This window comes from Chrysoperla carnea, chromosome 1 (genome assembly GCF_905475395.1).
Source record: "Chrysoperla carnea chromosome 1, inChrCarn1.1, whole genome shotgun sequence".
NCBI lineage: Eukaryota > Metazoa > Arthropoda > Insecta > Neuroptera > Chrysopidae > Chrysoperla > Chrysoperla carnea.
In genome coordinates, this window is record NC_058337.1 from 932,892 (window position 1) to 946,392 (window position 13,501).

A 13,501-nucleotide genomic window follows, 5' to 3' on the forward strand; every position below is an offset into this window, starting at 1 on the left:
CAAGTCAATTAGTATGTGCTCAAATTGAAATATCTTCTATTTAAATGTACAATTACTGTAGATTACATATACAGTGTGATTTTTATTGATCCTGGAAAACTCTACTACTAGATAAAGCTTATCAAAAGGAACGAAAAAAGTTCTTACGAAATTACGATCCGAGGCCTAATTTCCGAGTTAATTAACAAATTATATGACAGAAATGACAGAAATTTAGTACTTAGAAATAGAAGGATATCTTTATCATGCCTAGGTGGGGTTTAATAAAAATTTAAAAAAGTGAAATGAAAAATTTGATAATTAAATGCAACACAACGATAAAGAACACAACTATAAGAAAAAAAATTATTGGTGTCTTTATCATTGCATCTAATCATCCAATTATCGATCTCACTTTTAAATTTTTGTTAAACCCCATCCAGTAATTAATAGTATGTAATAATTCACATAAATGACTGGGTTGGGTTATATTTTTAAAAAGTGTGATATGATTATTAAATGCAACGATAAAGACAATCTCCTATTTGTGAGTGCTCTATCCATGGATAAATTTATTAATGATTTGGTTAGTTAGCTCGGAAATTTTGGCCTCAGATCGAAAATTATTAACAAAATATCGATATTTATCACAAGATATTTTTATTATGATATTATGATATTACGATATTGTGATTTTGATAGATCGATATAAAAGTTTTGCCATCCCTACTCTTAGTATAAAATAATTTGTTTATTTTGAATTAGAATGGCTTCACAAATTTTTCAAAATATTTTTAGTAAAGTAGTTTTTTTTCCTAGTTTAAAAATTAGTAAAAAGTTTTTACACTTTTTTAATAACTTTAGAATTTAGAAAACACATATTTGAAAATGAATTTTAATCGTATTGTTTTTATGGATCAAGGTAAATTATTAATATTTTTATTTTAATTATAAACCAATCATTAGAATAAAAAGAAAAAAAACGATTTTTATAAAGCAGATCGAACATTGAAGTATTATTCCTTAAGTGGTCTGACAGAATATACTCTGTATATACTTAGTTGTTTGTTGGTGCAATCTTAACCCTTGAAATTTCCTCGTTGACGTTGTAAACGTCAAAAACTAGCCCAACTAAATATTAAATTTTATCTTTTACGATATTTTTAAAGTATTAAAAAATTATTTACGTGATACAAATATTATTTTTAGTCATAATTTAAAAACAAAAAATTTTAAATTTTGAATTTGTTTGTTTATGTATCTTATATGATTTTAAAAATGGATTTTTATGATATAAAGCATCAACTGTTTTTTTTCTGCATTCACAAGCTCAAAAAACTTTTCGACAAATAAGTTTGAAACATTTGTACAAACCAGTATTGCCCAGAAAACAGTTTTTTCCATCCCATCACTTTCGAGCTGAACTCTTAAGTATACCATTCACTTGCCAGGTCTCTGATTTGTGCGAATTATTAACGCATTGACTGAGATCGGTCCGTTGAACAAATCTACAAACCCATTTAACCAACTCGTCAGTCTGGCTTATTGGATAAAAATATATTATAACAACAATCTATCATACGTTATTAGTATGTCACTACGTTTCTGTTTATCTCAGCTTGTAGGTAATACAAACAAAAATAGAAAGTCACTCTCGGTTTACCACACATCATCGGACAATTTTCGATCGTGCCATATGAAAAATTTTAATGATTGGTCTATTAGTAAAATTAACTGAATTAACATATTAAATGATTTTGAGGCCAGTTTTTAACCAAAACAAAAATTGCAAAAAAAAAATAATAATTTGGGGGCAGCAGAATTTACAAATAGAAATTTTCAAAAATTGCTCCAAAATTAGTTAATTTGAAAAAAAAAAAAAAAAAGAAAAAAAAACTTGCCTTTCTCTAATAAAAATATGTAACTAATAGAATGATTTTGGTAATTTAGGCATATTGTGGTCTGTGGACATATCACTTATGAATCAGTCTCGCATTTTCTTAAGGATTTTCTTCATGAAGATCGTGAAGACGTCGATGTGGAAGTAGTCTTTCTGCACAGGTGATGTACACTTTTTTTTTAAATAAATTTTCTTTCTTATATTAAATAAATAACTTTTTTTGATTTTGAAAATCTTTTGTCTTAAAACTTCGATATATTTTTGTTGTGACGTAATTGGCGTTTCAGGAAAGAGCCAGATTTGGAGCTTGAAGGGTTACTGAAACGTCACTACACGACTGTCGAGTTTTTTCAGGGTACTATGATGAATGCAGTAGACCTTGAGCGTGTCAAGGTCAGTCTACTAAAACTATTTGAGACTAAATTAAATTGCTCTAAGTCTCGCACTCAATTCAGTTGTATTTATTTTTTAATTCAAGTAGACATTTTGAATTTTTATAATAAAATTAAGTAAAAACAATTAATTTTATTTTCTTTTTATTTTATTTTTTTGGAAAATAAACAATTTGAGATCTTTGAACACAATTTGATATTTTTGTTCTTTGATTTTACAATTATTGCGTTTGTTTTCGTAAATATTTATTTGGCTTCTTCTAAATATTTTATTCATAATTATTATTCCACTTTCTTTTCAATTTGAAAACGTTTGTAAAAATTATATTTCCCTCGTAAAATAACTCCACAAAAAGAAACGTAAACAACGTTTGAAAATCGAAACAGAAAGATATTGAAAAAAAACTTACCGTTTCTTAGCACGAAAAATTCTTAAAACTACACGGTCACCTGTTGCTTCAACAAAGCCTCGTTCGTCACTGACAATATGGCGCTGCGAGGGACTGCGGATCAAGACCGTAGTGTTTGCACCAACTAGGCGCATTTCTTTTACCAATTGTCATGCTGGTATTTCTAGTCTTAGAGTAATTTTTAGTAGCACATCTTCAAGTTGACTTTTATAGTCTTAAAAAGATCCTCTTCATATTCTAAAAGGACCAGGAATAACAAATGGATTAGGAACCAGGGCGATCAAAATTCTCTGAATTTACTAAATCTGTTCATTTTAGGATTGGTTATAGTAGTTGTGTACACACACATACTGCTTCCAGTCAAGGGATCAGATATATGCTATCAAAACCTTTTCCTTCGAACTTATTTTTGAAAATATAATATTTACAAACGTTTCACGTTACTAGATTTAGAAACGCCAATGTATATATAAAAAAAAAAGTTAAATTTTTATTTTGAAGAAGCATGTTTTGGTCCACAAACATTTTGGGAAATTTTTTTCATTATTAATTTTTTTAAATGTATGTTAAGGAATTATTTGCCTCATTATATAAACACACTCAAATAATACAGATTATCAAATGCGTTCTAGTTCCAGACATCAAAACTTTAAACATATTTGTTTATAGTTATTGAAATAAATACCACGATACTCGAAATAAAAGTGTATATTTAGAAAATTTTATTTAAAAAATAGAATTAAAAAGATATAACAGATTTAAATTTCGCTAAATATCGATATTTCGATTGCAACGCAACCATGTTCAGTAGCTAAATTTATTCATCGATATTTACCGAAATGAAAGTCTGTTGTGTATTTTTTAAATAAAATTTCTTAATATACAATTTTATTTCGAGTATCGTGGTATTCATTTCAATAACTATGTCTCAACTCGAAGTCAACAAAAATTAATTCATATATATTTTTTTATAATTTTTTATTTTATAAAACACCCACAAAAAACTAAATAAGAAGGGTTTGTATTTTTACTGAATAAAAACAAATGAATTTAATTTGTGGTTTAACCAATTTGTGGTTGTTAATAATTAGGAAACCACCTGATCTCGAACTGGAAGGCTTGTTCAAACGACACTTTACAACGGTGGAATTTTTCCAAGGGACTATTATGAATCCAATCGACCTACAGAGGGTCAAGGTGAGCTTAATATGTGAGACCCATACCAAAAGTGCCTTAAATCCACATATAAAAATGTACCGGGTATACAGTTGATCTCGAATAACTCGAAAAATAAATGTCGATTCTAGAAACAAAAAAAAATGTGTACGCAATACTTATAATTCTTTTGGTGAGCCACGAAAACTACATGTGGAAGTTAGTTACCATTTTTAACATCATGAAGTTGATCCCTAACGAAATGTCACTCACTGAAGTATATATTATTTGTTTACATTATGTATAAATTATTATATTTGTTATTATACAAGAGGGGTAGCTTCTTTCGTGCATTTTTTATTTTATTTTTCTCCGTTCGGAAATTAGGACCATTTTTGCGGCTTTCCACTTGATTTTCTCGAAATTTGTATTCATATCTATAAGTTTTAAAACTTTTTTTGCATTTACTATCAAGAAATTTTTTATATTAAAATCTCCCTGAAACATCTTATTAAAAAAAATAAGACAACCCAACCCAACCCAACCCATGTTATGTAAAGTCTTCGTGTACATATTTTTCTGATTTCTGATTCGATATGTATGGTTTGTAGCTATTCGGGGGAGTTTTCCGAACATTTATTGTACAACCTCGTATATCATCGAAATCCTTTAACAAAACTAACAATATTTTTTTCGCTTTTGTGTTTTCGTGTGATTTTTTTCTTCTTTTAATTTTTTGTAAATACAATTTTTAAATGTTTTATCAATCATTAATAAATTAATTAATGACAGAAAAAAAAATATATAGAAGGTCCGTTATATAATTAATATTTTACGATTAGTCATTTTCCCTTCAACGTCTTGCACCATAATTTACTGTTTTGTTTTTTTTATATAAATAAGTGTGCGATTTTTTCAAGACCTTTGTTTTGAGGAAGCAAATAGATCTACGGTTAGCAGAAAAAGAATTCTACTCTTTATTTTACTGTTACTGTTAAATATAACTACTTTTAAGTAGTTTTACTTTAAAATATTTTTATTCGAATATATTTTCACTTCTTAAGAATTATACTTTAATTAAATTTTACTCCTAAATAAAATTATCAAAAAAGTTACTCTGATTTTTTTCCACTTCAAACTAATTCTACTTTTATACTTTTATACTGCTCCTGTTATTTTCAATTTTTATCCATTTTCCCATGGATATATGACAAGGTGTGACAAAAAAACAATCGTAGACGCTAAAATTTATCTGGCCAGGCACAAAAATTTGAATTTTGTTTTCAATCTCTGAGGGAATTCACTTAGCTGACGTAGCTTCTGCGCTACGAATTTTTTAATTAAAGTCTAATTCGTAGAAAGTAGAAATATATTGAAATATAGAAATACTTTACCCGTAGATTAATTTAAAAGAAGTTTTTTTAAGTTGACAAATTGTATAGTAATTAAATTTTAGCGTAGGAAAATAAGCAGTAGAATTCTTTTTCTGGTTCTTCTTGCCAGACGTATTTGCCAGTCATTTCGAAAGACTGTAAGTTTGTAAGGAAGTTCCCAATGTTGTGTATGTCACCTTTTTTAAATACGAAATTATCATAGTGGGGGCTTTACCTTTCTGGAGGCCTAGTGACAAGTATAAAATTTATTATTATTTGCGATGAATGAGTCACTTGCTCCGTAATTAAAAATATTCCAGATTCCCAGAAAGATATGTTTCCCTTCGTACTTTTCAAAGCAGCAGCCACTTAAATTACCAGCCGTTTTGAAATGATTACCAAATACTACGGCCTACCACTTTAGATCTATAAATATTCAAAATTTGCATTTTTTTTTAAGTATAGGTGTTTTGTGTTTACCGTTTTTCAATGAATTATCATCTTTGAATAGAAATTTATTAATTTTTTTAAAATTTGCCATTGAAATCAAAAATTCAAAATTACAAAAGAACAACCGGTTCGAATAACCTTATTTTTCTTTTTAATTAAAAATCATTTTTCTTATTTTTATAAAAAAAAAGACCGATTTTAATCGTCAGAACATTTCGATTTTAACCAGAACATAAACCCAGAATCATTGAACCGATAAAAAGTTATGTATTCCTTAAGTCATTATAAGATAAAAAGTCGTTTGGCGTTCTTTAACCAGGCGCATCTTTAACGATTAAAGCATCGTTAACTATCGGCTAAAATTATAAAAACTTAAATTTTTATAATAAGCAAAATTGTAGAGAATAAAATTTACTATAATTTATCATCAGGCCATTTTTGTCGGTTTTGTCGGTAAAATTTAAGTTTTTTCTAATATTACTCGAGAAATATTAATAAAAAAGATAATTAATCATTAATTATTCGTCAATTTCAAAAATAAAAAGTTAAATCATAAATTTTTGTCTTAGAAATTCATTCTTAGAACACACAGTTTCTACTTGGTTCGATGATTTTGAGAATTTCAATTGCACCAAAATTTCTCGGATAATAAATATTCTATTCAAAATGATTTTTCACATAATTCCTTGCAAGCACACCCTTTCAATAAATGTCCCTAAACATATTTTTAGGCACCAGGAATAATTACGACAAAACCTGGCCAAAACAGATCAGTTTGAATTCATAGTCAAAAAAAAATTTATTTTTTAAAATATAATAAAAATATTTAGGTTATATTTAAAAAAGGAAGTTTAGAGTTAGAATTTTTTTAAATTAATAATATTTTAAATAAATAATTAATTTAAATAAAAAATTATTTCAAAATAAGCTCTTTAAAAAAAAATTTCACCATTGGTAAGTGGTCATTGCAGTTTAAAAAAAAAACTCAATTAATACATTTTGTTCGATAAATTCAAGTAGAAAGTTTTATTTTTTTTTTTTTTTTATTATTTTCATACAAATACAGAATAAACAAAACGTTCAATTTCATTTAAAACAGTTTTAGAAGGAATGTAGTTTCAAAAAGAAAATTATATAAATGTTTTATTAAAAGTTGAGCCTTAAACACAATAAACTTCAATCAGTAACAGGTCCAAGAAACAAATTTAGCCCACAAATGAAATTTTCAAAATTAAAATATCCCCGATTGAAATTTTTTGGGTACGGAACCCAAAACTCGTGCTTGAAACATTTCTAAGACCACTCTCCATTAAATTACCTCTTTTCTTAAAGCCTTTTGCAAACTGAGCCGATTTTATAGATCATTGCCAATTTATTATTGTTCTGGGTAAAACAACTCTACGACCTTTCATATTCTCAAAATAACCTTACGACCTTTAACCTTGAATATCTATGGACGCTGACGCGTGACCGCATGTACAACATTTGTACTATCAAGATAATAGTTTGTACAAATATTCAGCTAATTCCGTTAGATTCCGAGGTGGATTCTAATATTAGATTGGTGATAAGCACATTCTTACAATTATTCAGCTATAAATCAGTGGTAAGTTCAAGGCGTAGGAAACTGTCTTAATCTGCCCAGAGATACGCCAATAAAGCTGACATAAAAAAATTCAATCTTACGCGAAATGATTGGCACATTTTCACAAGAATAGCAAGTTCTACAGGCTCCGATTTGGGACTCCCAGGTACATTTATAAAGACTTAATAAAAATACACACACAAACCCCTTGATAGAATTTGCTACAGATCCCGCGCTTATAAATTCTTGGATCATTTTGCAGCTGCTATTTTATCTTGAATTAATTTCAACTTTTCTTAAAACATTTCGTACAAAAAAATGATTTTTAAAATAAAAACAATAAACACTGTGAATGGCTTTCTTGTATTTTTTTTTGTAGATTTTTTTTGCATTAATAATTTTAATTTTTTGAACGAATCCTATTTAGAACTTTTCGAACACATTCGATTACGCAAAAGCATGATTAATTACATTTTTTTCTAGATTTTTTATTAGTCCACAATACGTATTTATCGTTTAATAACATATCAAACCATTTTAAATTTATTATGTAGACATAGCTTTTTTTTGTAGTTATCAATCAAAAAATAACTCAAACAAAAGTTTCAGAATTTGACGAGGTACATCAGATTGAACCTAGTTCTGCGGGTAGCATTAATAATCAATTTGGATCCAAAAAGATAAGAGATAATTGAACATTTTAAATTAGAAAGTTGATCCTCATATTAAAGCATATTCTAGAATTTCTAATTTAAAATGTTATCCTATCTCTTACTTTTTGGGTTCAAAATTGGCTATTAAAGGAACTCGGAAAGCTAGATCCAATATAATGTCAGAACATGGTCTATCCTATTAAAACTCTGCAACTTTTTTTAAGCTCGTATCAAAAGTAAAATTTAAACGTACTGTGGACTATATAAATAATTAATTTAATTCTTGTTAGTTTTTTTATAAACAAACAAAAAAGTTATGCGCACGCGTAGTTTAATAATTATAATAGAATGATTAAAAATTTTTAGTTACAATAAATTTTTCAATAAGAATTTTTTTAAATTCAATAATATTTTTTTTCTAATCAAAATTTCGCACAAATTATAAAAATAATTTCTTTTCAATAAAAATTCATACACAAAGCCCAGAAGGCCTGAACATGGTCTAAACTCATGAACAACTGAAAAAGTCATAAATCAAAAAAGAAATTCTTAGAAGAAAAAATACTCCAATGAAAATTTTCGTGTTGGAATTTCATTTTCTTTGAACTAATTTTTTGCAATTCGTGACTTTAAGGCAAAATCTAACCAAATGTTTGGATAAATTAAATTGAAATGAAATTATTAAATTTAATTTTTTTTTAAATATTTATCTGATATATTTAAAATTAATATGTAACTTAGGTCCATGAAGCCGATGCCTGTCTAGTTTTGGCAAATAAATATTGTCAAGATCCGGATGCAGAAGATGCCGCTAACATTATGAGAGTGATTTCAATCAAAAATTATAGTGATGATATCCGTGTTATTATTCAACTTATGCAATATCATAATAAGGTAATTTTAATTCTTTGCAGCTGAGAGATAATCGATACATTTTCGATAAATAAATCTATTGTTTACAACAATAACAATAAACAATCAGTAATATTTAGACACTAACGTTGTGTATATATCGCAGCCAAATAGTTAAATTAGCCGTTTAGTCAACAGCCTAATTTACTTAAACAGCCGTATCCGGTCAAAAAATTAATACAAAAGCCATGACATGTTATATTTTGGACGATTCCAAGCATTTTTTGACTCGTGACAATTTTCACTAAACCTCACCGTTTTCAATATACCTAATATCTAAATCGATTTTCTACCTAAAAAATTGAGTAATTCTAAAAAATACTAAAGTAATTATTTATATTCAAACAGGCTTATTTGTTAAACATTCCATCATGGGATTGGAAACAAGGAGATGATGTCATTTGCCTGGCAGAACTGAAATTGGGATTTATAGCGCAATCGTGTCTAGCACCCGGGTTTTCTACAATGATGGCAAACCTGTTTGCTATGCGCTCCTTTAAAACGGTAAGGTTCATCTTATTTATTTATATTCTTCATTGATTTTTTTTATTTTTTTTAAATTCAAAACAATTTTATTTTCATTGGTATGAAATGTAAATAAAAATCAAAAAAAAAAATTATATTGAGTAATAATACAGTGAATAGGCCGGAGAAAAATGTCAACAGTGGAAAAGTTGGGAAATAACACCGATATTAATGAAACTTTTTGTAACGTATTAAAAGGACCCCAAAGAATATTCAGCCAACTTAACATAGTCATAGGAGGGGGGCTTATATCTAGCCCAAAATTTTCTGAAAATGTTTTTTTTTTGTCGCTGAATACGAATCCAATGTCAGATTACTTTACACAAGAATTTCACTTTTTTGCCACAAAGGAAAATACTAAATTTTGATGGAATTTTTTCGGAATTTCCGGAAAAAATGGCACGATTTTCGGAATACGTGACAGAATCCGTGTAATCTGACATCGGATTCGTTTTTCAGAGAACAAAAATACCTACACGTGACTATTTTAAGCCAAAATAAGAATTTTAGACTATTTTGGGCTATATATACTCCCTGCTAAGGCTGTATGCTCCCCCCACTATCGCTAAGTTAAGTTGGTTGCATATTCTTTGGGGTCCTATAAACACGTCACAAAAATGTGCATTAAAATCGCTGCTATTTGCCAACTTTTCCAATGCACCAGGGCTTATTAACTGTACTATAAGTAATACTGCTGATTACAGTCACCAGACATGCAAATATGGACTAACGACTATTTAAGAGGCACTGGAATGGAAATGTATACAGAAACGTTAAGTCCAACATTTATAGGAATGCCTTTTGCGCAAGCAACTGAGTAAGTTCAATCAAAATGGCGACAGAATAATAAAATCATCATTTATTTATATAAATATCGACCGCACATCATCTCTCTCTCTCTACCCCCCTCTCTCTCTCTCTATATCGTTGTTTCTCTCTTTTAAATGTATTTTTGATTTAATTTTTTTTTGTTTCCTTTCAGAGAAAAAATATAACATTCAAATAATATTGAATACAAAACAATGCTTTTGTAATTTTTTTCTCAATTACATTTATTTACTTCATTTCTTTTTGTTACCACCCCCAAACAACCACCCATCCACCCAACTTTCTAATTTTGATATAATTTTTACCACCAAAATTAACTTTTACCTCTATGTACATCACAATATAACAAGAGTTATGAAATATTATGGTACGCTGCACCCTGTATAGAAATACAGGGTGTCCTTTAATTGACCGTAGAAATGCCTACTGCGAGATTTAGCTCGTCGAGATGAACGAAAAAGATTATTAACAAATTTCGATCTGATGCGTAGTTTTCGAGATATATCCAGATATCTTTCATCCATTCATAAAGCACTTATAGTCAGAAGCTGAGTAATCAAATTTAATTTTATATTAAATTGCAGAATAATATTTAAGAAAGACTGTACAATTTACATCATAGCAAATCTTAAATAATTGTCAAATCAAAATTACTTTTATCATCTTTATTGAGTGAACGGTTTTCGAGTTATCACCCTATCATTTTATATATACAAATTTTAAAAAAGTACTCATCGTAAAATGTGACATATCTCAGCCAGTTTTGATGCTTGAAAGTCGAATAATAAAACGAAAATCTTCAGAATTATGCGAGCTACAACTTGTATGCTTTTTTAGGTTAAAACAAAACTTTTTAATTTACTATCTAGATATTAGAGTTCAATTCTTGTCGGCTAAGTAAATTCTTTCGTTTTTTTTTCTATTCCTTAAAGCTAATTTGTTTTATAAATGGTTAGTTCTAAATTTGTACAGAATCATAAGCATCAACAGATTCTTTGCATAATAAAAGTAAAATTGAAGTTTTTAATAACATACATGTATATAGAGGTGATGTGAGTCGTTCACATGATTAAGTTTTTCCCTATAAAATTTCGTTTATTATTATTTTTTTTTTTTTTAAGTTACTTGTAAACATTTTTTGATGTGCTTTGATTAAAGTCAATGTTTTTAATTTTTTTAATTTATTTTTTTTTTAAATGCTTGATTTTGGCTCTTTGATGAAGTTTTTCATCATAATGCTACATCAATGTTACCTTTTATAAATATCACTTAGTGATTTTTCTCCAAATTTTCTTTTTTATTATTTTTATCTTAAAGTGAAACTTTTTTACGCGCAACACTCAAAAAATGAATACAGAGAGTGAATTGATAGAAAAATTTAATAATAAAAGTTCTGCAATCAATTAAAGAGCACCTGGTATACAGGGTGTTCTTTAATTAATCTTGGAAAACTCGACTACAAGATTTAGCTCATGAAGATGAACAAAAAAGTTATCTACCAAATTTTGATATGTTGTGTAATTTCTGAGATATTCGCAGATATCTTTCATCCAATCACAATTATCGAACACTTTGTATAAACCACTATGTATACGTTTCACATGCATTAAAATTGTGAGGTTGTGAGCACGTGTTACCCGTTCGTTAATATATTGTAAATAAAAAAAAATTAAAAGCGAGTAAAGTTTCACTTTTGTTCTGAGCCCCCGGACCCCTTCGATTTTTTTAAAACTATGTGATAGATATGTGGTGATAATTATTTCCCTTCTTTTTTATACCTCCATAGTTGACTTGACATAATTTCATTTTTTTTATTAGTAAAATTGTAGAAAATTTTGTTTTCTTTTTTTCTTTTTGAACCCGGTTACTTTTTAGTTATGCTTTGTGTAATTAAATTTTTCAATTCGAATGACTTTATTTCAAAATGATCGAATTAACGGATCTTACCGTTTTTTTGCAAGAAGAATTTTAAATTTTTTAAATAACGTCATTCGAAAAATATTCCCCAATTTTAACTCTTTATTTTCCATACTTTTTTGCTAAGTCAATGTTTAAACGCATATATTTAATTTTTTTGTTTATTTTGTTCTTTGGACCGTTTAAAATAACTCACTTGTGGACAATGGAATTTTTGTAAATGTTATTTAACTACAACCCCCCCCCCTCTGACGTCCTTTTCACCCGCTAGACGAAAAGAAAAAAACTATAACATAACGAAAATAATATGTATCTAATAATTTTCCCAGGTACTCTAATATTTTTTTTATAGAATTAGGGGATCAAGAACGAGTATTATGAAGCCGTATAGATTCCAGAAAATGTATATTAACAATTTTGTTTTTGTTTTTCTTGTTTAAAAGTCCCAGCAAATTTGCAATTGGTTATCAGTGCCTTTCTTTAAATTCTGAAACGAGTCGAGTTTCTCAACGTAAATTGTAGGGTTCCTAAGTTTCGTTTCATAATTTAAGTAACCAAATCTATTATTTGCTTGGGAGTATAAATCAGCCTTCAAATTTCAGTCTGTGGTTCAATTTGATTAATTTATTTTGTCTAATATATTGAAAAGATAAGAAACGATAAATGTCGATCTCTTATTTTGGAACGCGATAACAAGAAACTTTTTTATATCTCTAACGGTTTACAAGATGGGTCCTACGGGCTCAAGACCCAATTGAACCTTGTTGGTCATTTACGAACTCAATCTCACTTTTTTCGTCCTGAGTGCGCTATGAAAATTTCAACTTGATATCTCTTTTCGTTTATGACCTATCGTGATGACAGACGGAAAACCGGCAATGGACTAATGAAGTGATTTTATAAAATTTTGTTCGTAACATCAATATTTTAAAGCGTTATAAACTTGGAACTAAACTTAATATACCTTGACATATGTATTACATATATACATGGTATAAAAAACAGATATCCTTCAATTTGAAGCTTTTGGCAGTAATCAAAAGTTTTCCCAGCCTGGTGAAAAAAGATGCCTGATTAATTTTTTTTATGTAAGATAATGGTGACAATGACATGAAGAAAGCTTATACAAAATCTCATTGGTGATGTAATTTCTTAATTTTTGGGGCATGGGGTTGCGGAATAGGATCTCTCACCTTTTTATTTCTCGAGGCACGAGTATTCTCTTACAATTTAGACTGATAAATGATCTCAATTTAATCAAATGAAAATTTTTAGTTATACCATAAATTGCTCTTTTTAATTAACAAATCAACAATAAACCAGAACTATCCTACCAGCTCTTAAAAAGTCTTTTACTATATATTTATAAACTATACTAATAACATCACGGTCTTTTCGATAATTCACGAGCAGAAACCCTAT

General features: G+C 28.2%; 1 protein-coding gene across 1 annotated transcript in view; it reads left to right on the top strand.

Annotated features, from left to right (window-relative positions):
* Nucleotides 1-13,501, top strand: part of LOC123290461 (calcium-activated potassium channel slowpoke) — a 165,836-nt gene that overhangs the window by 121,831 nt on the left and 30,504 nt on the right. Inside the window, exons 7-10 of the mRNA XM_044870664.1 lie at nt 1,930-2,040; nt 3,773-3,878; nt 8,639-8,791; nt 9,158-9,313. Of these exons, the coding sequence (XP_044726599.1) occupies nt 1,930-2,040; nt 3,773-3,878; nt 8,639-8,791; nt 9,158-9,313 (526 nt within the window). The remainder of the gene's footprint in view (nt 1-1,929; nt 2,041-3,772; nt 3,879-8,638; nt 8,792-9,157; nt 9,314-13,501) is intronic.